Here is a 25476-nt window from a genome sequence, read left to right as displayed (position 1 = left end):
GGGTGGGGGGTTAGGGATGGTGGAGGCAAGGGTGGAGACCGGGGTCAAGGGTGGTAGGATTGGATCCAGAAACCTTCAGGAAAGGAGGGCATTTCTAGCTTCTGGAGGGAAGTTGGGGCTTGATGGCCAACTAGGGTGCCGAAAGTTTGGGTTCCTATCGCGAGCTCCAGCAATGTCTGCTTTCCTTGTGTGAAAAGCTGTTTGCAACTGTCCGGATGCTCCAGCTCAAGGCTGAGTGGATGATGGATGCCGACACTTTGGTCTTTGGGTCCTGTGGTCCTGGTTTGAAGACCTGGGTGGGACCTCTGTGTCCTCCAGAGGCAATCTTCTTGCTTTTAATCTAACCTGTCAGGATCCCACTGCACTTCTATAACAGAAATCTGGCTTCTTAGATTCAGTCCCTCCTCTTTCAGGTCCACCCCCAGGGAAGAGACAAAGTAGACAAGGGCCAGCACTGGTCTTGGATGATCTGAGAGAACCTTTGCCCTTCAGGCCTCATCCACCTGCCCACAGTGTCTCTAGGCTCTCTGAGTTAGGCAGAACTCAAAGGAGGGGTTGCTTAGCTTACTAAGGGAGGCAGCTGGCTGGAGGGTGGGGTGACCTTGCAAGCAGCTGGGAGGGGGAGCATTGTGTGGGGGGTGAATTCATTATTGATGAGCCCTGCACCCCAGGCTACTAATGAGTCCAGGCCGACTGCCTTAATTGATGTTAAGAAACTTGAGACCCCCAGATCATCTTCCCGCCTGCCAGCTGCCTCTTTTGAGCCCCTTCCCCCTCCCACATCTCCAGCTGCTCTGTTCACTTCCTTCTCCCCTCTTTTCCACCTCCACCAACGCAGACAAGGAGAGGGTTCAGGCGGCGATCTCCAGCCTACCTGCTCCTCTGGGTTGCTCAGACTCCAGAGTGTGAGGCATGTGTCTGCAGGGTAGGGAGACGAGGACAGGCAGCTCAGCTCAGGAAAGAGGAAAGAAGTTTGCTCAGGGATGCTGCTGGTGCTAGATCATATCTGTGGCATGCCTGAGCCCAAGGAACTCCGTAAGCCACCCTCAGAAGCAAAGGCACCATACACCGACACACCTATGACACCAAGTCCCAGCCCACTTCCCTTCTTCATTTCCTCCTCATTACAACGGGAGACATTTCAGATCCAGTCCCTAGAGTTGGTGTCAGCCTTCCCCAGTAGGATCTCCCTTGAAAATTCCTGCTGTCCTTGGTGTGTCTCTGCTACCTCAACCTCACTCCTTTTCCTTGTGGGTTCTGGAAAGACACTTAGTCTGGAGTGTGGTTCACGTAGCTAACCTGGAGGACTATTTGAAGGTGTCCTAAGGGTATGAGTTAATAATAACAGCCCTGCTGAGGGGAGTTGGGTCTCACACCGCTCTGCCAGATTCCCAGAAATTTGTGGTTATCCTGCCCTCTGGTGGTAAGATTCTGGTCTAGCAAGACATAACCAGCTTTGCCCTTTTCAGCTCTGTGCACTTCAGGACAGACCTTGAGAAAGAGGCTTTCACGGTGCCGGTTCCCTCTTTGGAAAACTTGAGTTCTCCAGTGTTTGGCACATTGGTTAAGAATAGGGAGTGTCACAGTCCGGTACTACGTGAGCAGACTACTGGTTTTGCTTTGCAGTGTGACCTTGGGCAAGTTACATAAGCTCCAGGACATCACAGGGTTGTATGAGCTTAGATGCAAGCCTGACAACTTGGGTTCAGATCCCCAGAACTCACATAAAAGGTTGACTTGTATAATTGCATGTGTCTGAGATCTCATTGCACCCACCCCAGGCCGGCTAGTCTGTGGTCTTCGGCAGTAAACAAGAGATGCTGCCTTAAGCAAGGTGGAAGACTAGGGCCAACGTTCAAGTTCAAGGTTGTCTTCTGACAAGGACACACACGTGCACACGTGAAGTATTTAATACCCCTCACCTCACCCTTGCACACAACAGTAACTCCAATACAAAACTCCACAGCAGACTGGGGATTAAAGGTTGTTGTCATCAAGTTTGAAGACCTGAGTTTGATTCTTTTTTTTTTTTTCAAGACAGGGTTTCTCGATGTAGCTATGAAGCCTGTTGAACTTGAACTTGCTCTGTAGATCAGGCTGGCCTCGAACTCAGAGATCCCCCTGTCTCTACCTCCCAAGTGCTGGGATTAAAATGGGGGGGGGGAGTCACCACTGCCAGGCCTGACTTTGACTCTTAAACTCATGTGGAAGAAGACTAAGTCCTGTAGATTGTCTCTGAACCTCTGTTATTTGTGTGTGGCATGTATTCACACAAAATATGCAAGGCAAACAGAAAAAAACTAATGGGCTTTCTTTTCATCTTATTTTTTTGACTTAAGGGAAACCCTGGTGAGTGCTTTGTATAATCTTTCCTCACCTCTCAATGGGACCTCTCTGCATTCTTCCATAACCCTCAACCCTCAAAGAGAAGAGATTTCCTTCTTTGCTCCTTGGTGGTAGGGAAGCCCAGATCTGGTGGGGGCTGGATGAGGAACAACAGAGATAAGCTCCCCCCTTTTTTTTTAAGACAGCGTTTCTCTGTGTAGTCCTGGCTGTTCTAGAACTCACTCTGTAGACCAGACTAGCCTCTGTTTCAGAGATTGCCTGCCTCTGTCTCTTGAGGACCGGGATTAAAGGAGTGCACCACCACTACAGGGCTCCTTTCTTCCCTTCTATTTTTTTTTAAAGATTTATTATATATAGTGTTCTGCCTGAAGGCCAGAAGTGGGCACCAGATCTTATTATAGATGGTTGTGAGCTACCAAGTGATTGCTAGGAATTGACTCTTAACCTCTGAGCCTTCTTTTCAGGCCTTCCCTCCTACAGGTTCTCTCCCTGACCTTGAACTGACCCTCCGGCCTCTCCCTCTAGAATTCTGGGATTGAAAGCAGGTGCTAGGCTAACATACCTAGTTCCTAGTGGGAACAGGCCCATGGGAGACAGATATTTCTCTTTTGCCCTGCTTTCTGGGTCTAGGATGGGTCTGGAGAGTTAGGATAGAAGGACAGACAGCAACTTTGGTCAGTGGGGGCAGTGGGTGGGGTTTATTGCACTTGCAACAGAGTTTAAATAAGTTGGGAGTGGGTTCTGGAGCAGAGGAGAGGGTGGGGAGGGAGGAAGGGGCAGCATCAGTGCAGCTGGGGGGCAGAACCCAGGTCCGCAGGCCTGGGGCTCCCCGTTTTCTGGGGAATGAGTGAGCCTGTGTCTGGACAGGCTGAGGTTCCAGATCTGTTGCCACTGTGACCTGGTTAGGGTCCTGGGAAATTCCTGACTTGTCCTAAGTCAGGGATGAATCTGCAGCTAACCCAAATGCCATCCTGTGAGCGCAGGTTCTTAAAATCTGAGACTGGGCTCCAGACCGACCCCAGGCCCCAGCCTAGGTCTGGTTCCGTTCTCGTGACTTCCCAGACCTGGGTACGGGATTTGTCCTGAGCTGGCCCTGCGGCACCGTCCATGGTTAGTGTTCTTTATTGGCCCTCCAGGATGGGGTCTACCGGAGCTGCCAGGTCTCACTACCCTAAGTCTCAGACTCTTAGCTGCAGGCTGGAACCAGACAAGAAGTCCTGGCGGTATGTCTGGCCCAGGGAACCACTGCTGGATCTCCTATTATGGCTCCAAGTAGCTTTCATAAGTCTCCAAAACGCAAGGCTGAAGGAAGGCTGAGGCTTCTGTCCCTGGCCCTGAGGCCCCCATCCATGAGAGGGCATGTGTAAACGAGGGTCCTTCACAGTGCATGGGGGACACATCTCCAGCTTCTCGTCCCCCATCTCTGGCCCTTCAAGTATGTCTTTGGGCTAAGGAGAACAGAGTCTCCCCAGCTCTCAGCACCTTCAGGAAGTGCCTGGTCCCTCCCTGTTGGCAGGTAGGGGACTGGCTCTTCAGGATCAGGAGTCTGGGATCAGGAGGACTCAGGCATCTGAGGTGGCTGGAGGCTTGAGCTGAGCTTTTTCCATGGCTGTGCCGTATGGGAGGGAGCGTTTGAAGAAGCCAAGCTGAAGAGAAAGGAGGCACAATGAGAGGCCACATTCACTCAACGCGGGACCCAGGGGATGAGGACCGTCCCGCCTCTGGCTTCCCCATCCTGCAAAAGTGGCTTCTGAATACCCGCGTTTGGATGTGGGAGGTCTAAAATCAGGGATTTATTATGGGGCAATCTTTTTATCAGAGTTTTAAAAATTCTAGCAGTTAAGTCAGAAGGGGTAAACAGGTTCAACTCAAGCGCTACGTCTGATTGCCTAGCGGTGGCGGCCACCTGCAGACTATGATCATTTGTTGTTAGCTGCCACAGAGCTGTCGAGGAAACAAAAGCACAAATGCCGTCACTGTTTGCCATCTGCAGTTCTGCAATATTGGCAAACTTATTCTGAGACAGGAGGCTTCTTTCTAAATTGGGGGCTGCAGACTGAAAAGAGGGGTCCAATAGTAAAAGACAGGATGGGTATAAGTAGCCAGGGCAGAGATGGGGCCTGTGCTGGAAAACAGATCTGAGGGTGGCTTCTTGGATTCTACTGTGTAAAAGGCAGGGCCTGGTAGGAGGGTAGCCAGGCCGGGGCAGGGTGTGGCTGACCTTGTAGAGGACGTAGATGAGTAGACCTAGGAGCAGGAGCCCAAAAAGGATGGCTAGGACAATGATCCACAAGGGGACGCCATTGCTGCCTTCTGCCTTGGTCCACTGCACGGCTGTGGCCACCTGGGGATAAGTCAAGTGACACTGAGAATCCATAAACTCTTTCCGCTCTATTCCTGGCTACTAACGGCTGTTGGATCTGGATCTAACTCTCATTTTTAGCTAACAACATTCTGAACTTAAAGATAGAAGAGTCTTAAGTTCACAGTGTCTTTTTTTGTTTTTGTTTTTTGAGAGACATGGTTTCTTGGTGTAGCTTTGGCTGTCCTGGAACTCACTGTGTAGACCAGGCTGGCCTTGAACTCAGAGAGATCCGCCTGCCTCTGCTTCCTGAGTGCTGGGGTTAAAGGCGTGCACCAAGTCTCTTGTTTTTGTGCTTTTGCGTCTACTGTTCGCTCCACCAGAATCTTCCTTTCCGGAACAGTCAGCCTGTTTAGTTTCTTCAGGCCTCAGCTTGTACACCACTCCTTCCAGGAACTCTTTCCTGACTCTGAGACTGGGTTCAGGTATTTCTATGTGTTTCCACTCACTGTCAGGCTTGTGAGTCACACTGATGTCCCTGCCCTCCAGGGTGTGAACTACAAAGACACCATGTTAATCTGGCTGATCTCAACCTACAACGGGAGGAAATACCCTCGTCTTCACCCTGCTGCTGACTTTCTTGAGCCTTCTTCTCTGTCCCAGACCTCTGACCTTGAACTCACCTGAAGTTTCTTCTGTGGCAGCTGTTGAGGCAGGATTTGGTAGGGCATCTTCAGGGCTTCATACACAGCCTCACACTGCAGGCTAAATGGCTGGTGTTCGCGCTGTGGGTGGAGAAAGGCGGTCAGGGCAGCCCCTGCGGGATCTAGAGAACACGGGCCTCCCCAGCTTGTCTGGGATGTGAGCTTTCCGATTATGAACTCACTCACTCTGATTCTCTTAATGTTTTTATGAGAAATAATAATCGTCAAGTTGAGTAACTATAACTGAATAATGCATAATTAGATGTCTTCAATATATATTTTAATGGTTGATATGGGTTAACATGGTTCATAATGTGTGTTCAGTAAATGTTTTTTTTCCCTCTTCCTGCTTCTCCTTGTCTGTTTGCTATGGATTCATCTTGCCTTCTACTGTCTTAAATTTTTTTTAAAGATTTATTTTCTTATGTATTTTAAGTATATGAGTGCTCTACTTGTATTTATGCCTACATGACAGAAGACGGCATCAGACAGAAGAGGCCATTAGATCCCATTACAGATGGCTGTGAGCCACCATGTGGTTGCTGGCAATTGAACTCAGGTCCTCTGGAAAAGCAGCCAGTGCTCTTAACCACTGAGTCATCTCTCCAGCCCTCTTAAAATTGTTTTTCAAAAATTACAGTTATTTATGTGCCTGTGTGTTCTCTGTGTGTGCATGTGTGTATGCATGTACATATGCCAGCACACATGTTCCACGACACACATGTAGAATCAAAGGATAACTTCACAAGGTAGTTTTCTCCTTCTAGTTTTTTGAGGCTGGTCTCTCTTGTTTCTGTCACTGTGCTATATATCCCAGGCTGGCTGACCCACCAAACTCAGCTTTTTCCTTGGGTTCCAAGAATCGAGCCCAAGTGGTCAGGCTTGAACATATAGTTCGCTTACTCACTGAGCCATCTCCCCAATCCTCTTTTCTTTTTCTTTTCTAAACATTTGTTTATTTATTTGTGTGTGGTTGGGCATGCACATCCCAAGGCTTACCTATGGAGGACAAAGGGAATCAGTTCTCTCTTTCTGTAATGTGGGTTCTGGAGATCAAACTCAGATGTTAGGCTTGGAGGCAGGCACCTCTGCCCACTCCCCAGGCCATCTCACAGGCCTCCTTCCCTTCCCGTGGGTGGTGTATGTGAGTGAACATGAGGTGGGCTCAGAGGCTGAAGTCTCATCCATTGAGACGTGTTCTCTCTCATGTGCATGCGTGTGTATGGTGTGTGGATACATGTATGGGTGGATCAGAGACTGATGTCAGATTTCTCATACAATGAGTCGGATTCTCTCATCAAACCCAGAGCCCCGAGATCACCAGTTTGCCTCAACTGTCTGGTCAGCCAACTGTGGGGATTCCGTTTTTGCCTCCTGTGTGCTGGGACTACATATAGGTGGCTGCCACACTGGCTAGGCATTCTTTTATGTGAATGCCGAGGTTTTGAACTCTGGTCCTCATTCTTGCATGTAAGTGCTCCCCAGCCCCAGCTCTGGTGTTTAAAGCCACGGATTGGGAACGCACTATCACTGACATGTGTTCCCATCCCCTCTACTGCTTTGCTTTTCCTTTTAGTTCTTTGAGACATGGTTTCTCTCCTCCTGAGTGCTGGTTTGAAGGTGAGCCTGTCCTATCATGCTCACCATGCTGGGCTCTTCTTTTTTCTATCAGAACCAGAAAGGGAAACAGTTGCTCTTTCTGTGCCCACAAGGTGGCGCTAAGGACGCACAACTGGCCTAAACCAGGGTGAGGGAGAATTGTAGTTTGTGTAGTTTGTAGGGTTACCAAAGCAGAGGTGGAAGGGCAGAAAGCAGAGAAAGAGCAGGTCACCCCAACTAGGTGCAAAGGTTGAGGTCCGGGCTCCCTCACCCGCAGGAAGGTCTTGGCCCAGACTCGGAAATGCAGCTGCAGACTCCGGCTCTCTTGGCGGTGCAGTGGCCCAAATTCACAACGCAACCTGAAGCACTTGGCTTCAGGACATTTCTGTAAAGGAAGAAGGCCTCTGAGCCCAGACTGCTCTGGTGATCCTCAGAACTCAAATGGGTGTCCAGTGCTAGGGACAAACTTCATTCCCTGCAATGACTTACCAGGACTTGTGGCCCAGAGGCGGTAGAACTCCTGCCTGGAGCCTCTCGTTTCTGCAGGTGGTGTGGGGAACTCTCCAGATCCAACTGGAAGAAGAGAAATGTCCCTCCTGACTCATTGCACCTAGATCAGCCTGAACCTGAGTTCCAGAGCAGGGGCCTTGCTTCTGTCTCTGTCCCTGTGTTCAGCCAACCCACCCACTGCCAAGAACAAGGCCTCCACCTTGTTCTGCACGAAACAGGAGTGTAAAGAATCACTAAGTCCTTCCTGCGTCGGGGCCTTTGTACTGGCTGTTTCCTCCGTTGGGAATGTCCTCAGCCTTGTCTTTCAGGCTTCATTAGAATCATGACTTGATTTGTTGATTTAGCAATGCTGGGATTGAACCTAGAGTCTTGGACTAGCATGTCCAAGTGTCCTACCCGGCTAAGGCTACCTCTTCTAGAGGTCCACTTATCTGTTTTCTTTCTTTCCTTCAAGAGTTCTCAATATGTGGCCTTGGCTGTCCTGGAACTCACTATGTAGACTGGACTGGCCTTAAATTTGTGGTTATCCTGCTCCAGCCTCCTCTAAGTGCTGGTGATTAAGATTATAGGTGTGCTGAAATGACAGGCATGCCCACCATACCTGCGTAGTTTTTTCCTTTTTTCTTTTTGGTTTTTCGAGACAGGGTTTCTCTGTAGCTTTGGTGCCTGTCCTGGAACTAGCTCTTGTAGACCAGGCTGGCCTCAAACTCACAGAGATCTGCTTACCTCTGCCTCCTGAATGCTGGAATTAAAAGTGTGCGCCACCACCGCCCGGCTAGCTTTTTTCATTTTTTAAATTATTTTCTGTCCATCTTCTTTTTTCTCTCAGGGCCTCAGGCATACAGCTGAGGATAACCCTGAATGCCTGAGCCTCCTGCCTCGCCTCCCAAGTGCTGGGACTACCATGCCAGGTTTCATCACTTCTTATCAGCCAATTATTTTTCTTTTTATGTCTTATTGTTTACCAAGTCTTCGTTAGATGCAAGCTCCAGGAGTGAGAGGACCTTGTGACTTTCATTTGGTGTGGGGGTTTTCCTAGGTCTAACAGTGTTCACTGTAACCCTTACTTCATTAAGGGTTGTTGACAAGTAAACACAGTCTCAGAGGGCCAGAGGACAGGTCTGAAGCCTCACAGAAGGTCAAGGTGGCACAGATCTGGGAGCACACCAGGAGAGAGTGGAGGCTATTTCAGGACAAAGGACAGAAATGCAGTGGATACAGGCCTTTTTTTCCCTTCCAGATCTCCCCACCACTTCCAGTAGCCTCCAGGCAGCCTTTCTCACCCCAGTCCACCACCCCATAAGTCCAGGTTCTTACCTCCAGGCCTTGTGAGTTGGGGGAATAGTTGGAGGTACAGTTGCTGAGTCCTGTCACCCTGGTCACATAGAGGAGCTGCTGGCCTTCCAGAGCCTGGGGACAGCTAAGCTCCAGTACGCCCTGGCTGATGGAGCTGGGGCCCTGGTTGATGAGCTGAGAGAGAACAATACAACTCTATTATTTGTTATCTTTGAACTTTTTGACTGTGAAGGAGCTAAGTATAGAGAGACATTTTATTATACAGGCTGCTAAGCAAAACCAGCATGTATATTATAAAGGTATCATGACTTTAAAATTTGAGTCTAAGGCTATGTTGCTTTTGAAAAGAGGTTCTTCTCTTGTTTCCACAGAAGATGAGAACCTGTGGGTTGCTTCCAGACCAATATGGTTTGATAAACAGCAGGAAAAAAAGCTAATGGGTCAAGCAGTGACTTTTGTTTGTTTTTTTTGAGATAGGGTTTCTCTGTAGCTTTGGAGCCTGTCCTGGAACTAGCTCTTGTAGACCAGGCTACTCACAGAGATCCGCCTGCCTCTGCCTCTTGAGTGTAAAGCAGTGATTTAATTAATACAGGTTCTGTGTGGTTATTTAGGGTCTAAGCTAGTCGGGCTACAGGGACAAACAAGTGGCCCCTCCTCCAATACAATTCTCTGAAGGGAAGGCTGGCTCGATATGCAGGCCTGGGTCACAACCCATACACACTGCATCAGGACTGAGAACTGAAGGGACATCTGAAGGCAGCTATAAAGCCTACTTTTGAGACAAGGTCTTACTCTGTACCCAGGCTGGCCTGGAACTCACAGAAATCCCCATGTGACCTCTTGTAAGTCTGTGACTGGTGTGTTCCTCTTCTGGCCATCTGTCAGAAGCTCTCCATACTCACCAGGCTGTCCCCTCTTCTCCACTGACCCAGGTCCTAGCTGCTGTCACTTATAGTGGTCCTCTTTTGTCCCCTCATGTGGTTTGACCACCAGCTTGTCTCCTGACCTCCTCACCTCATAGACATGGTGGACAGCAGGGCCCAAGTCTCCCTCCTTCTGAGGCTGGTCTTGGGGGTCCCAGTCGCTAACCGGGAAGATCACAGCTTCAGGCTTGGAGACACTGAGGAGGAACATGGTTTAGAACAGGCAAGAGGAATCCAAGTGTCCTTCTGTAGAAATCCACCCCCTTTCCTCTAAAGGCCCCATTCTGCTTGGGCACTGACCCATTAAGGGAGACCTGGGCTTGAGCCTCCACGGAGAGTGGGAAGGAGACCACATTGCTTTGTGAATTGTTCAGGTTCTTGCTGTGGGATGGAGGCAAGAGTGAAGTCTTTTGATGAGAATCCCCAGGCACCAGGGTCTGCCACCTGTCCCCACTCTCCCTTCTTTCCCTCTGAACTCAGTCCCAGCTCCACTCCAGTCCCTCCTTACCTGAGAATCTGGAAGTCGAACTGGATGGTTTTCTTTGTGTCTTGAAGATGAGGAACAGTGAACCGAAGGCCACCCCAAAGCTGTGAAACAGGGAGAAAAAAGGACAGTTAGATGGGGTGCTCAGCTGTATGCTGGGGCAGTAGGACCCCATCCTGGGCTTGCTCCCACCCTTCCTCTTCTATTCCTGACTTACACTGGCGCCTGCCTTCATGGGGTTGCCCAGGTCACACACCAGCTGGCGGCTCTGGTTCACAGCAAAGTAGTCACAGCTCAGGCTGGAAAAGTTCTGGGGATAGGTGGGCACAGGCCACTCAGGCTTTGGCACCCCTCTGGAGGGGATCACCACTGCACCCAACTTGAGAGTCCCTTCTCACCCCTGGGTGTCTGACAAGTCCTGAGTACTCGGCCTCCAGAGGGGCTGTGACCCAAAGCTCAGCCTCATAGGCGCCACCCTCACCCAGATTCTGGGCATGGAATGTCAGGTTCAGCGAGTTCTTGTCACCCAGGTACACTTGTTTCTTCTCCCTGGAGGGACACAGGGTAAGGACACTGAAGAATGAATCCACGAATCAAGGCAGTCAGGCATGGTAGCACACAGCCGGAGTGGCCCTGCTGACTGAGCCCTCGCTCTGGTGAGCATGAGGAGCTGCACGTATGGCATTGCGCTTACTCTGTCTAGAGTCAGAGAAACGGACAGAGCTGACAGCCAGAGATGCTCGCAGACTCCCAGCTAGGCTGTCCCCGACCCTTGGTCACGTGACAGTCCCACTCACCCATACACAGCCAGCTGCAGGTCAGGCACACAGATGTTGTCCTCACCGCAGTCCAGCAAGATCTGGGCCTGGGGAGCAGGACAGCTTTGAGAAGGGTCCTACGACCCTTTTCCCAGGGCCCTGCCTCAGGCGCCAGGCCTGTCCTCCCAAGTTCCTTCCTTACCTTGTCCTCTATCCGACTCTTGCTCTGGTAGTGTAGGACTGGCCGCAGGCCATGGCTGTCCATGGGGGCTTTGGGGTCCAAGGAGAAGTTGAGGGCAATGTGAATTGGGGAGAGTTTGTCTCGGAATTCTGACTCGTTCTAGGACCAGGGTAGAGAGTACACGAGATCAGGGACTCTGAGGCTTCAGTGGCCCTGTTTCTTTGTCTTGCTTCTTTTTTTAATCTTCTCAAGACCCATATCTGACAATCCCCATTGCTCTGTAGGTCCAGGCACCAACTGCACTCTCAGCCCATACCCTGAGGTAGATCTTCATCTCCCTGCAGTCTTCCCGAGCCCCATTCTGGATAAGCAGGGTCTGGGTAAGGGTGGCCTGCTTGGAGGCCAGGAAGAGCGCCCGTCGGATCCCTCCCTTCTGCTTCTGCCAGTCCAGCTGGAGTTCAACCTCGAAACCTGTGGCCGGGAAACGCGGTGTGAGTCTGTCCCTCCTACCTGCCGGACTCAGCCCTCGCACCCCACCCCACGGTCTGTCTTCCTCACCTATAGAGTTGGGGACGTGTTTTCCAGAGGCGTTGAGGCAGAAGCTAAGGTTGATGCTGGAGAACGACAGAAGAGAAAACACTGAGTGTAACTGGAATTGGACCCTCCTGACTAGGTCACCCCCATTTGTTCTTTCCTGAGGCAGACATGGCCCCCTGCCCACTAACAGGGTTCTGGCTCAGCTCACCAGGACACAGGGTTTCCTTCCAGGCTGCAACTGCGCTCCTCTGGGTTGAACATGGAGGGAAAGATGGTGAGAGATGAGCTGACAGACACGATAGGCCGCCCCCTGCAGAGAGTGGATGTGTGTTAAACAGAGTTAAGACTCCTCTGAGGTGCTGGGCAGTGGTGGCGCACGCCTTTAACCCCAGCATTGGCGGGGGGGGGGGAGGCAAAGGCAGGCGGATCTCTGTGAGTTCAAGGCCAGCCTGGTCTACAGAGCTAGTTCCAGGACAGGCTCCAAAGCTACAGAGAAATCCTGTCTCAAAAAAACAAACAAACAAACAAACAAACAAAAAACTCCTCTGAGGGCTGGCACCGGCCCCAGGACACCAGTTGCCTCTGCACTCACGTTCCCAGTCCTTGTTCTAAAGGGGCATTTCCAGTTCCCCAGGCTGCCTCAGTCTCCCTGAGTCCATACCTGTACACCAGAGCCTTGTCCACACCGAATGACCCAACGATTAGATCTGCAAAAAGCCAACATACAACCCTTCACAGCAAGCCCCAAATTAGGACCCTTTTTTCCTAAACTTTCTAATTTCATGACTCAAGGAAGCCTGAGCTAGGGGACTGCACCATCTAGTGGCAGCTGCCTAGAAATGCACCTTCTAAGACGAAGGGGCAGTGGCTACAACTTACCAGGGTATCCATTGCCGTCCAGATCCTGGCCTCCTCGAAGGGCGGAACCAAAGAAGTCTGGCGTATGGTCAGCTGCCCACAGGGGCTGCAGAACCTGGGAAGGCCTAGTGCTCAGTCCGCCTGGGCCTCCGGGGAATATAAACACGACTCCCTGCAGGGTCTCCCCACCAAATGGTGCTCCAATGGCGACATCTGCAAGACATAACACACATTTGTCGTCAAGTCAGGAGGTCAGGGCTCCAAATCCTTACCACAAAACCTCCGGATATCACTCCCCACACACCTACCCGTCAATTCCTGTTCTAAATCTCTTTAAACCCCAATACCCGTGGGAAGTCAAGGGGGCCTGGGTAGTTAGTTTAGTTGACAGAAACCCTCCCCCTAAGTTCCTGATCAGCCCACTCCCCCATCCTCCACCCCCCACTCCCCGCCTCAGCCCCCTGGGCCATGATGCTTACCATTGTAGCCATCTTGGTCCAGGTCCCCCAGAGGTGTCAAGGAGCTTCCAAATCGGCCGAACTCATCTTGGCCAGTGAGGGTGAGGGTGGGTGTGGGCTCTATGCCAGCTGGGTGCTGCAGGTAGATGTAAACCCTGCCCACCTCCTGAGGCCTCCCGTCAGCTGTCCGTTCCATGAGCAAGGGTGCCCCTACCAGCAGGTCATCTAGCCTGAGGAAAAGGGCAGACCCAAGCATCTTGATAACCTTGTCCTGCCACCATTTACTGCCCCATCCAGGAAATCCCAGGCATTCTGGATCCCCAGGCTCCCCTCTGTGAATAGAAAACACTTCCAAGGAGCACTCTGCCTGCACTGCCCTCTCCCAGCACTCACCCATCCCCATTGGTATCAGTGGCAGCCACAGCGTAGCCGAAATAGGAGGCCATCTGTGGGGACAAAGAACAAGGTTCAGTCGGTAAAAGGATAACGAGGACCTATGAGCGGACGTTCAGGAGCTCCAGAGAGGTGGAGAGTTTGACACTATTGGTCCACAACCTGGTGGAGGCTAGGGTGTCCTCACCTGTTCTCCTGAGACATTGTAGAGGGAGTGGATATCTGAGCCATTAAGGACGGTGACCTGAAGGTGAAGAGAAAGGGCCTGAATGCCCCACAGTCGAAGATCTGGGACACATGGGACAGGCATTCCTTAGCGCTTCTGACTCCTTCCTAGTTTGCCCTCCCTCCACCTACAGGTTTTCTCTACCCCCTTGCTGTTTTGCCTTTTTTTTTTTTTTAAGATTTATTTATTATTATGTATACAGTGTTATAATGTATACAGCATTCTGCCTGCAGGCCAGAAGAGGCCACCAGATGGTTATGAGCTACCATGTGCTTCCTGGGAATTGAACTCAGGACCTCTGGAGAAGCAGCCAAGTCATCTCTCCAGCCCCCGCTGATTTGCCTTTTCCCTTTATATCTCTTATGGATTTTCATCTCTACCCAGTAGATTCTAGTCACTATAATGTAAGATCAGTGGAACCAGGAGCATTGTTTGGGTTTTTGCCTCCCAGAGACTAAAGAAGAACTTGGCAAGCAGCAGGTGAACAGTAGCTGATACCAAAAACACACTGGGGTTTTAAACCCAACAGATTCAAGACTTCAGCCACCTACCAGTAGACCTACCAGTGTCTACTAGCCACTCCATCTGTCTCCTCTGAGCACTGGCCCCGCAGAACTCCAAGTCTCTTGGATCCTGCTTTCTGCCCTGTTGCTTGGCTGAGAGCCAGTATGAGCCTCTGTGCCTTGGGTTTCCCCACTGGCAGAGATGCCAGTCACTCCCACCTATGCACGCTCCGTGGCCACTGTCGGTCTGTCTAGTGGCTGGTCCTCCAAATCTCTGGTGTTTGCTCCCACTGCCTGTGCTTGTCCAATCCACCTTTCTCTTCTCACCCTCTTTTAGCTTGTGAGGCTACAAACTCACTCCAATTTCCTACTCTGTGTTCTTCATGCCTGTGCCTGGCACTCCCTCTTGTCCCATGTGTACAGAGCCCTCACAGAGCCTTCTCTGAAAGGAGGGTACTGCTATCCTAAAATGTGTTAGGTTACCTCAATTGCTTTTCAGGAACTTCCCATTCAGAAGGAGTGTGGAATTGGGAGTATGGTAGCTATTAAATATTTATTCCGCTGCCCCTAAGCAACACGCTTGGTATCCTAGGACCATAGTTTTTGTGGAGACTGTCAAGGCTGTGCTCCGCCATCGTGAATGGCTAGTGCCTGGGACATTGAAAGGCTCATGGACGGTGGATATCAATATGACAGCTGCGTGTCTCATCCCATGTACTCGACTAGAAGCACCTGATGAGATGGGATAAGATACCTTTGTCTCATCCCTCATCTTTCCTTAATAAATGCTATTAATCAAACAGCCGTGTGTGGCACTCATCTGTCTGGGCTCTCATGGTGGTCTAATGATAGCAACTGGCTGTCCAACACCACCTACCAGTTCGCAAGTGCCTGATGAGGTCAGAACTATTATTACCCCATTGTACATGGAAGAAGCAGCTTAGAGAGGTTAAGCAGGGGACAGTGTAGCAATAAAAGAACAGACGAACTTACCCAGAGTCAGTGCCAGAATCTAAACCCAAGTCTGACTTCACAGCTTCCTTTCCTTGAACTAGACTTCTGAAATCCTATCTCTTTTCCCCAGAGCCTATGTTCTGATCTATTTTTTTTTTTTTGAGGCCCCCACACATTGCTATGCAAGGCTCTGCACTGAGCCAGGGTGAGAGGCAGGAGATGGTAGGCGGGGTCTTACATAGCCATAGGTGAGGTTTCCTTTGGGCACACCAGCAACAAAGTCTGCAAAGAGAAGAGAAACTGGTGGGCTGAGGGAAGGACGGGGCAGACTCTGACTGCTGTGTTTGGAGCTTTCTCTAGCTCCCCTTTAGGCCTAATGTGGGCACTCACTCACCTTCAGTGTCATCACCGCTGAATTCACCCACGGCCACAGAGTACCCTGGGGACAGAGTGGGAGGATGTTAGCATCGCCTCCTCTGAGACCCCTGTTCTCTAACCCTCAGCTGGGAGAAGCAGAGGAGGGCTGAGCGAGGCAGAAGGCCCTGAACTCCCCACCCATTCTCTCCCTACGGGCTCGCCTACCCAAGTAGCTGTCATCATATATGGAGCTGGCCTGGCGGGTCTGTAGCTGCCCCTGTACCGGGTTGATGAGGTATTCTGGGTAATAGGACTCTGAGATCTGCTCTTGAGTGGCGGACAGGATCTGGCCTGGAAGGGGAGCAGGGTGATAGGCAGGGGGAGGGCTTTAGGGCTTTAGGGGAACTGAGTAGGATTTTGTGAGTTTGGATCAAGAAAACGGACTATGTGGAGGATGGAGTAGAAGGGGGTCTGGAAGTGGAACTGGAAGTTGAGGAGTGGAGAAGGGAAGGATTAGTGATTCAGACCTAGAGTGGGGAAAGAATGCGGTGCCAAGGCCTGAAGAGGGCAGAGGAAGGGCTTACCTTGCCAGAAGTAGCTCCCAGGACCACCCAGGACCACATGGCCGGTCTATGGGGAGGTGAGAGGAAGAGGGGATGAGTGCACCATTTGGGGCTGATCCTGGATCCTCATCCACTGCCCTCCCTCCCCAATCACCTCTCACCTTGGTGAACTCAGCACTGAAGCCCCCTTGGCAGTAGCCCTGCCCTGCCGCGCTGCCGAAATCTATGAGGGAAGAAGATGGTGAGATGAGTGAGCCGTGCAGAGACGTGCTGGCAGGGAGAGCAGCCTTGAAAACGTCGATCTGATGCTTGGTGGCCACGAGGAGAGACACCGAGCACCTGACACCCTCTCATGAAGAAGGCGCAGTGGCTCGTGTCACTTGGCCCCTACCTGAGCGGCAAGGTGCATACTCCAGAACCCGGGTGAAATTGTCTGTGGAGAGGTAGCAGGTGCCCACGGGGTCGTGCTGAGGCTCCTTTTCTGTGCGCCAGCTGTACAGTGGAGCACATGCCTGAGAGGGCCCAGAGGGGGTTCAGGTTTAGACCAGGCCTGGCTTTCTCCACCACGGCTCAGCTCTTAGCCACCAAGGACCCATTGGTGCCTCACCAAGATAGAGGAGCCATGGGCTCGAACCGTTGCCCCGAACCACTGCAAGGACTTGTACTCCACAGGCTCCTCTCCCGTGGCACTGGATAGTGAGGGCTCCAGGATCCGGGAACCTTGGGGAGGTTGAAAGGAGGCCATCACCCCGGCTCTCAGAAAGGTGACCCTCAGTCTTGACCCAGGATGCTCAGTGTTTCTAGACCCTGAACCCTGAGCCCTTGCCAAGTTGTCTCTTTGGTTTCTCTGGTTTCCTTTTAGCTGTAGCAGAAATTTGCACTGTGGTGCTGGGGAAGACTGGCAGAGTCCCATGGCTAACTTCTGTCTGTACACCAGCCCTGTCTCTGCCTCCAACAGCCTCTTCCCACGTCCAAACGCCGCCCTCTGGACCGCTGCCTTCCGAGCATTGTTTACTCTCCACCTGTCTCTCAGGCTTTTTATTTCTTTATTTGTTTTAAGACAGTGTCTCAGTATGTAGCCCAGGCTGGCCTTGAACTTTTGGCAATCTTCCTACCTTAGTCTCCTGAGCTCTCTTAGGCTTCTAAAAGCCAGCCTGCTCAGAACAGAGGCTGTAACCCAGTGGTACGGCATATGGGTAGTGTGCATAAGACTTCGGTTCAGTACCTAGCACCCTTTCAGAAACCAGCTGGCCTCAAACATTATTTATTTATTTATTTTTCAAGACAGGGTTTCTCTGTGTAGCTCTGGCTATTCTAGAACTCGCTTTGTAGATCAGGGTAGCCTCAAACTCAGAGATTCAAATGCCTCTGCCCAAACCCAGTGCTGGGATTAAAGCTGTGCTTTATCATGCCTGGCTTGGCCTCCACATTTTTATGCTTACTTCTTCTTGCCCTCTTACTCCAGTCCTTATCTGTGTTGACAGACTGCCTGAGTTCATAGCCTTGCTTTCTTACTAGCTGGGTGGCTTAACTTCTGCTTCCTCCCTCGCAGGATGGGGCTACTAATACAGTTGCTCAAGTGAGCCAACACATTCATGCTAGTGCCTAGCATGGAACAAACACTCTCCGAGTGCTGGTTGAATATCCTCAGCTCCCTCAGGTCATCTGCCTGAGGGCTGAGCTCCCTAGGGAGCTGAAGCACACTATAGCTGATGTGCACTATCACTTAGCTTAGGAATAGAACCCTCTTCAAGCCTCCTCTGTGTTTTGTGTTATGGCCCTGGCCTCCCAGAGTTGTGGGTGATTCAGTGGAAATGAGAGCCACATGTTTCTGAATCATGCCTGCCATCCTTGGGCTGGGCTGAAAGCATGAAGTGAGGGCCACAGGAAGCCTACGGCTAGGAAATGGAGCACCAGAACTGGGCCCTCCCTGAAGTCTTCCAGCCTACCTTTGCTGTCAAACTGAATGGTGGTGCACTGGGTAGGGCTGTTGTCCCACGGACAGATGTAGACGGCACCACCCTGCAGTACCCCTGGCTGGCTAGTGTTAGCCTTGGGTGCTCCCACCAGCACACTGACCCTGTGAAGGGGAAAGGAGAAGGCATTAGGAAGGGTCCTATTTCCAGGTCAGTCTCGGGTGGCAGGATGCACCTAGACCTTTGGGCCAAGAATGGGGGTGGGGTAGATGTCCCTGGGTTGTATTTATATCTCAGGAGATGCCACAGATGCCAGAGGCTGGGGCTGGAGTCAGGCGTCCACATGTGCTGCTGTCACTAACTCGGCTCCTCCCTCCTCCCACATCCTCCCACCTTCTTCTACTACAAGAAGGAACCAGAATCAGTTCCTGGAAAAGGAAGGAGGGATAGAGGGTCTGGACTCCAGCTTCCCCATTTCTTCCGTCTACCTGCCAAGGTTAGCCCAGACCTGTGAACTGAAGCTGCGGCCCAGAGGTTGAGGGTGTGCTTGGCATCAGGAAAAAACGAAACAAGACAAAACAAACAAAAAATAGTACTAAATGCAAAGTATGAACCTTGTTTGAAAATGGCTTGAAAATACTTATCAAAGGGACAATTTAGCCCTAGAACTCCACGTTCCTGTGGAGCCTCGGGGTCCTCACCTACTGTGTACCCTCTCTTCCCAAGCCAAATTTTCTCTCTGGGCTGGAGCCCAGGCGACTGGCCACTTAGTCTTGGGGCATGTAGGAGGAAAATGCGTTGGGAACCAGGCAGATGCGGAGAGAAGCTGTTTCCTGGACCTGGTCTGCCCCATCTGCGGCTCGAGCCTTCCTGCTGGGCTCTGCCTCACTTTTACCTCTCTACCACAAAGCAGCCCCAGAAGATTGAACTCAAATCCTGTTCTGTTGGCTGCTCTTCCTGGACACACACGTCTGAGATGGAGTCCTCCACACAGCCACAGCCCAGTCCTCTCTAGGCGCTTTCCTCAGGATCCCCTGCAAGCACTGCGTCTGTAAGCCTGGGCAGCTTTCCCTGGCACCCCCAACTCTGGGCCAGTGTCCCGGCCAGCCTTGGCCTCTGCTCTCCTCCCCTGCTGCCATTGGCTTGCTCCTCAACCTCTCTGCCTGTCTGTCCACAGTATTGCTTGCTCTCCTGATTTAGATTACTGGGTCTCTCCCTTTTTATTTATTCATTTAACATGCATGGACATTTTCCCTGAATGTCTGTGTGCTGTGTGGGCACTTGGCTCCAGAGGAGACCCGAAGAAGGCATTGGATCCCCTGGGACTGGAGCTGTGAGCAGTCAGGATGCTGCTCCCCAGGTGGATGCTGGGGAATTGAACCCTGGTCTTCTGGAAGAGCAGCCAGTGCTCTTAACTGCTGAGCCATTTCTTGCTTCTTTTTTGATCTCAGGTCTTAGGGCTCTCTACTTCTAATGGTTTCTGTTGTCTTTTAGGTTTCAACACTCCCAAAAATACCCCTTTTCTTGCGGTTCCACAACCTTTATCACTAGAATTGTGGGCCCAAGAAGAGACTTAGCAGAGGCCACAAAGGCAGGGCTGTCTTCCAATAATAGGATCACATATACTGAGGGGCGGGTCAGGGTCTAAGAAAGGCGGGGCTGTCTTCCAATAGGGTCACATATACTGAGGGGCGGGTCAGGGTCTGAGAAAGGCGGGGCTGTCTTCCAATAGGGTCACATATACTGAGGGGCGGGTCAGGGTCTAAGAAAGGCGGGGCTGTCTTCCAATAGGGTCACATATACTGAGGGCGGGTCAGGGTCTAAGAAAGGCGGGGCTGTCTTCCAATAGGGTCACATATACTGAGGGCGGGTCAGGGTCTAAGAGGCATAAGTGACTGCAGCAGGGAAGACTGTCCCCAGGACACCAAGGATTTGGAGGGAATGTGAGAGCGGAGGTGAGAGAAAGCAGGGCCGGAGGAACAGGAGTGGGGACTGGACAGGAGGTGCCTGAAGTCAGAGTGGAGAGAGGAGGTGCCAGCCTCACTCGCCCAGGGGACAGGAAATGTTTACTGCCTGTGGCTTCCTGTCAGTTTCCAGCCTCACTTTTCTCCATTTGTCTCCCGCCCACTGGGTCTCACCTCTCTCTCACTCAGGAATTAAGGCCAATTAGAGGTTGGAGCCACCATTCCAAGGGCCCAGTGACCTCAGGTGAGAATGCTGACAACACTGAGAAGCTGCAGCCCCAGGGGAGAGAGGAGTGTGCTCCTTCTCTGAGGCCTGTGGCAGTGGTGGTCCACAGTAGAGGGAGTTCCGGGATAGCAGAGTCGCACAGGGAAACCCCGTACGAAGCCAACAGTGAAGACAGTGAGGGCGCAGCACAGGAGTCAGGAGCTGGAGCTCTGGTTCTTGCTCTAGCTCAGCAGGGCTTGGATTTCCTCTCTTTCTCTGGCTTCTCCCATACCACCTGCATTTGTGGAGGAACTGAGAAGCCCTGTAAATCCACGGCCGGTGGAATATCTGTTTGCTCTGTGAAGGTTCGAGGATCCCAGAATGCAGGCTGGGGACATGGATCCAGATCAGCCCACGCGATCCATGCATGGGTATGGCCATCTCAACAGTCCTCATTCTAGCACCTACACATGCCAGCCGAGGCACAAGGCTTATTTACCCGTCTTATCCCACTTGATGCTTCCTAAACCCTGCAGCAGTAGAATCCTCAAAGTGATCCAAGAGGGTCCCCAGGGAGGCTCCTTGGGTTGTTTTCAACATTGCAGAAAGCCTAAGGGAGATCATGCATTTACCTGACAAGGCATACCAGGCTAATTAAAACTTCAAATGCATTTGCTTTGTACTGGCATAGCACCAGCTTGTTTGAGGAGCCTGGTTATCAACTCTGGTCAGAAACTCTGATGGGCAGCTATAGATAGATACTCTTGGTTTGTAAACGATGAAAAACGGTGAATTATCTCCCACTAGATGCAGGCTGGCAGTAGACTCTGTTCCGGAGTCCAGGGGAAGAAATGCTTGCCGTCATTTCTGCAGAAGCCTTAGAGCTCAGGGGGTCTGGTTGGTCTTTGGAGACAAATAGCCACTGCCCAGAATGTCCACTGTTTCAGGACTAATGCAGATGCCCAGTTGCTGCTGCAGGCAGTAAACTAAGGCTACGCAGTCCTGACTTTCTTCAACAAGTCCCCAAACTGCCGACCTACCCTGATGTCCTTATTTGACAGATGGGAATATTAAGTCAAGAGAAGTCATAGCCATCCAGGGATGCTCAGAATCTTTCCCAGGAAGTGAACAGAAGCCTGGGAGCCTGGCTCTGAGGCTAGTGTTCTGCCCTGCCCCACGGCCAAAACATCCCCTCCTCTCTTCTTCACTATCTCCCCAACCAGGCTTTTGATTAACCCAGTCCCTGTTCAATATTCAGTTACTGTTTGACTCCCTTGGCTGGACAAGGTCAGAGGAGAGAGCAGGTGGGCCAGGGCCCAGTTCCCATGATTCTACCTCACCCTTAGCCAGGCCAGAGGGGGACACCTGCTTCTGGAACCCCAAGTACATTCCAAAGGGCTGTACTGATTGGCTGAAGAGCTGCCTCCAGCAGACTGGCTCACTTTTTTAGCTTTAAGTGTCCTAGGCAAAGCCACTTTCCCTCTTCTAGCCTTAAATTCTCTCTCTCAATGATGAGTTGCTTTTGGATGGTCCCTAACTAACTTCTAGAACTAAATTTTATGACTTCTGAAGCAATAATATTTTCTCTGATCAACACAGGAATTTTGTAATAATCCAATGAGAAATTGATATCAAGCGTAAGAGGAATGTGAGGGACTATTGCCACTATTACAGTTGTTAGCAGTGCTCCAAGCATGTGAGCACTGGGGATGAGTGGTGCCAGGTGGACTGCTCGCCAAGCACAGAGGCCCTGGGTTCAACCTCCATAAACTGGGTGTGTGGAGGGTGTGGCAGAGCCAGCTTGCAATCCTAGCACTCTGGAGGTAGCAGCAGAAATTCAAGGTCATTCTTGGCTGCAGTTTGGGAATGAATGAATGAATGACAGAAATTGAGGAAAACAAAATGAATGAGGTTGGTGCCAGAAAAAAAATTCAGAACCCAGACTCTCCCCATCAAATTCGTGCTTTGCATAGGCTGCCTGCATGTGGGCAGCCACCTCCTAGATGCTGTCTCATTCAGTTAGGGGAAGGCTGGACTTGCTCAAGTCCCAGCTCTTGGGTGAGTGTGAGCACTCACACCCACGACTTCGTGGCAACCTCTGCAGTGCTCACCTTGTCCTCGTCATTTTTCAATGCGAGGGGTGATGCAGGAGAAACTAGGAACACTGAGACCACAGCCACAGGGCTGTTTTCCCACATGAAGGAGAGGCCAAGGCCAGCACACAGGCGCTGGGAGGGAGAACGCTCTAAGAGGGTTACACACAGAGCAAAGCAGAGCATGAACAGGGTGGGGGTGGGATGGAGAGGCTGGGTCCTCTTTTAGAAGAAGCCTCAGGGACTGAAGGATCAGGCCAGGGGCCAGAAGCACACCTAGGGGACAAGAAGTGCAAAGTCCAACAGATGCGTCAGTTTTCAGAGAACTGCCAGTTTTGTTGGGGATAGGATGGAAATAAGGGAGAAATAAAAAGCCAGACAGTTGAACACCCTGAAGAGCCAAATCATCCTATAGCCCCTCCACCACTTCTGCTCCCTCCGTTATGGTTGTGGTAAGAGGTTTAGGGGACCGGAGGAGGCAAGGCCTGGCAGGGACTCCAGGATAGTGTGATGCAATGAGGTTTGGGCAAGAGGCCAGGGTGTGGGGTGGGGACCTTGAAAAGCCCAAATTCAACGGCTGGGGCCTAGTTATCTTTTTTCCATCCCTAAGTCCTCCAGACAAAGTAGAAAACTGTCCCTTCCCCAATTGAATTAGCTAGAGTTAGCCGCCTCCACCACCCCCTAGTTAAACAGATAGCTAAAATCAGCTCACCTCTGACAAAGGTCCTATCAAGCCCTGAGATCTCAGGCGGGGAGATCTGTGGGCAGAGGGAGGCTCAGAGCTTGGAGGTAGAGGAGAAACAACTACTGCTGTCATCGAAGGGGTTCAGCAATCTGGCATGTGGGGTTCCTTGTCCCAGCAGCTGGGACTGTCACCTTCCTCTTACTTGTTTCAATGTGGGCTCTAACTCTGATTTCCAAGCCTGTGGGCACTAAGAGTCTGGGTCTGCTTATTACCCGGAAATAAGGATTCTCCATGGAGGTTTTCAGGAACCTTCGTTCTGATGCTCTTGGGCCCAGAGAGCCTGCGTCTCCCCAGCTTCCGACCCTGGTCCCAGAAGTCTGTGTCTCAGTTCAACTACTGCTACAGGAAATCAGCTTTTCTCTTCCTCCCAAGAGCTGGAGCTAGAGGGAAACCGCCCACCCCCCTTCAGGCGCGCGCGCGCGCACACACCCCTCCCGACACATCCGTGCACCGCCCTGGGCCGATCCCGCCCCTAGTCCCAGTTCCCCCAGTGCCAGGATCCAGGGGTTCTCCCTAAGTTTTTGGATCTCCTCGCCTGAAGAGATTGAGGGTGGGAGGCGACGCAGGAGACTGAAGAGAAAGGGGAGGTAGCCTCTGTCCTTCCCGGTCTCAGTCTGAGTTGATGGGGGAGGGGAGGATGAGACTGGCCCCCACATAACCTCCCGACCCTCTCAGTCTGTCTTCCCTCTTAGTGCACGCGCTTACCCAGCTTCAACCTCTCAATGGCCCCACGGAGGATCTCGAAGTTCCTCCAGTGCTCCCTAAGGACCGGCCTCCCCGCCCCCCTCGACTCCCACCCACCACAGGTCCCCAGCAGCCCACAAATCGCCAGAGACCCTGAGTTTTCTACGCTCTCTCCTCCCGGTTGGCCCCGAGTCCCTGCCTGCACTTCTCCAGCTTCTAGATTCCTGTCCTCTCCTCATGCCACAAGTCTCGACACTGATCTCACACTCCACGTCGGCCACGGTGCTTCCCTGCTCCAGCGCGGGCCCCCAATTCTAGCTTGGGCCCCCAACTCCAGTTCTAGTTCTTTCAAACTCCGCCCTCAAACTCAAGTCTTGGTCGCCTCCACACTCCGGCGCGCCCCCAATCTCCAGGTGGCCCCCTGCCCCCTTCCCGCCGCCAACCTCACCACTCACCCGTCCCTTCCCGGCCGGTAAAACTCCACGGAGAAGCCGAAGAGGGAGCCGGGGGGCCCGGAGAGCACCGCTGGGGCCTCCGCGTCTAGGTTGAAGCCCCCAACCTGGAGTGGTGGCCGCCACAGTAGCAGCAGCAGCGGCAGCAGCAGGGCGCGGGGCCCCCAGCGCAGCGGCACCGCGTGGAGAGGAGACTGTGGCGACCGTGGCGTCCTGCTCCCCATAGCGCCCGCTCTTCCCTGTCCTGGGGCCACCGACCCGGAGCCGCTTCCTAAACCTCCCAGAGGCGAATGACTCAACGCGGGGAGGAGTTTGCCAAACTCCCGGCTGGGCCCTCCCCCCGGCCGCCGGGCCGGCTGGCGGGGGGACATTCCTGGGTCCCCGGGACGCCGAGGCCGCGCCCCGCACCCCGAAGGGGGCCGCACCTCTGAACCCCTGGCTCCGGCCCCAGCTGGAGACCGGTGGTCTGGCCTGGCTCAGACTGGGCGGGCTCGGGTTCTTCGCCCTCCTCTCTGCTTCCCCTCCTTCCCCCCCCCCCCCACTCCTTTCCAGATGTACAGCGTAAACGCTCGGAAAAGTAGTTGGAAAATGGGAGCAGAGAATTTCCTAATGAGGAAAGGAATCACCTCTGAGGGGCGGAGGGAGCCTGAACAGTGTGTGTGGGGGTCTCCCTCACTTATTCAGGAAAGAAGCTTTGGGGTCGAGAGACAAGGGACTCCTCTGGCATCCAGCCAACAGGGATTCCCCCTTGCCTTCCGGGGCCACTGGGTGCCTGGGTTCGGGCCAGCTGGATTAGGGACTCTCAGCCCAGGCACTGAGTGCTTCCAGGCAGCCTGCTGGAGCAACTTCGCTGACTGCGGGAGTTCCGCGGCTGCCACTTCCCAAGCTGATAAAACAGGAGTTTGAGGTCTCTGACACGGGAGCACTGGGTCTCAATTCTCTGGTTCTCTTTAATATAGGGTTTGGAAGTCTCTGTAATGGCCCTTTCTTGGATTTGGCATCTCGCCAAGTGGCCAGCCCTCTCTTCAGTGACTTCATTAGGTTGCCTGATTTCCTGGAGAAATCCCAGAAACATATAAAGGGTGGCGTGGGGAGTCTTCAAAGGGAACCAACTTTCAGATTCTATTGGCCATCTTGGTCACCCCCATGGCCTGTGTAAGTAGAGGAAGGGGTTTTAGTAAGTGGAGGTACCTTTATAGTAGGGCACATCAGGCAAGATCCTAGTCTTTATCTTAGTCCGGGGATGGGAAGAGAATCTTAGAGTCTCTCCTAATCGCCTTCCCTTTCTACTCCTTTCTCTGCCTTCTTCCTCCAGGACTTCTCCCCTTCTAGAATAATGCCCCCAAAGTTAAATCGTGCCTCCTCTGCCCTTCTCTTTTGCTCCACTGTGGCCTGTGGGATTTCTAAATACAAGTCCCAGAGTCAATTTTTTTCTTCCTGCCATGTGCTTCCCTCATCCAGTCTC

The 25476-nt window shown here is 52.2% G+C and overlaps 1 protein-coding gene across 1 annotated transcript; it reads right to left on the bottom strand.

Annotated features, from left to right (window-relative positions):
• Positions 1-1892: 1892 nt before the first annotated feature.
• Positions 1893-24454, bottom strand: Itga5 (integrin subunit alpha 5). The gene is made up of 30 exons (XM_050126694.1): positions 24015-24454; positions 17902-18032; positions 16560-16672; positions 16344-16464; positions 16114-16175; positions 15974-16019; positions 15615-15740; positions 15427-15471; positions 15271-15314; positions 13537-13593; positions 13350-13402; positions 12978-13186; positions 12520-12711; positions 12302-12347; positions 11849-11950; positions 11662-11717; positions 11420-11574; positions 11125-11262; positions 10962-11029; positions 10563-10713; positions 10382-10474; positions 10189-10268; positions 9981-10061; positions 9772-9877; positions 8779-8931; positions 7441-7524; positions 7223-7336; positions 5332-5433; positions 4568-4690; positions 1893-3992 (listed from the first exon to the last, which is right to left on the bottom strand). Exons 1-30 carry the CDS (start codon positions 24380-24382, stop codon positions 3909-3911), a joined length of 3303 nt encoding a protein of 1100 aa, XP_049982651.1. The 5' UTR covers positions 24383-24454; the 3' UTR covers positions 1893-3908.
• Between the last annotated feature and the right edge of the window lie 1022 nt (positions 24455-25476).

This window comes from Alexandromys fortis, unplaced genomic scaffold (assembly GCF_014885135.2).
Source record: "Alexandromys fortis isolate MF-2015 unplaced genomic scaffold, M_Fortis_MF-2015_v1.1 scaffold_264, whole genome shotgun sequence".
In the NCBI taxonomy this organism is placed as follows: domain Eukaryota; kingdom Metazoa; phylum Chordata; class Mammalia; order Rodentia; family Cricetidae; genus Alexandromys; species Alexandromys fortis.
Note: the sequence above shows the minus strand (reverse complement) of the source record. Positions and strands in the feature narration are given on the sequence as shown.

Coding starts and splice junctions, on each gene's coding strand:
- Itga5 (XM_050126694.1), bottom strand. CDS start 24,382: ATGTCCCCCCGCCAGCCGGCCCGGCGGCCGGGGGGAGGGCCCAGCCGG. Junction 16,020..16,113: donor TCAGTGCTGAGTTCACCAAG/GTGAGAGGTGAT, acceptor ACCTCCCCATAG/ACCGGCCATGTGGTCCTGGG. Junction 12,348..12,519: donor GGACGGCAATGGATACCCTG/GTAAGTTGTAGC, acceptor GGCTTTTTGCAG/ATCTAATCGTTGGGTCATTC.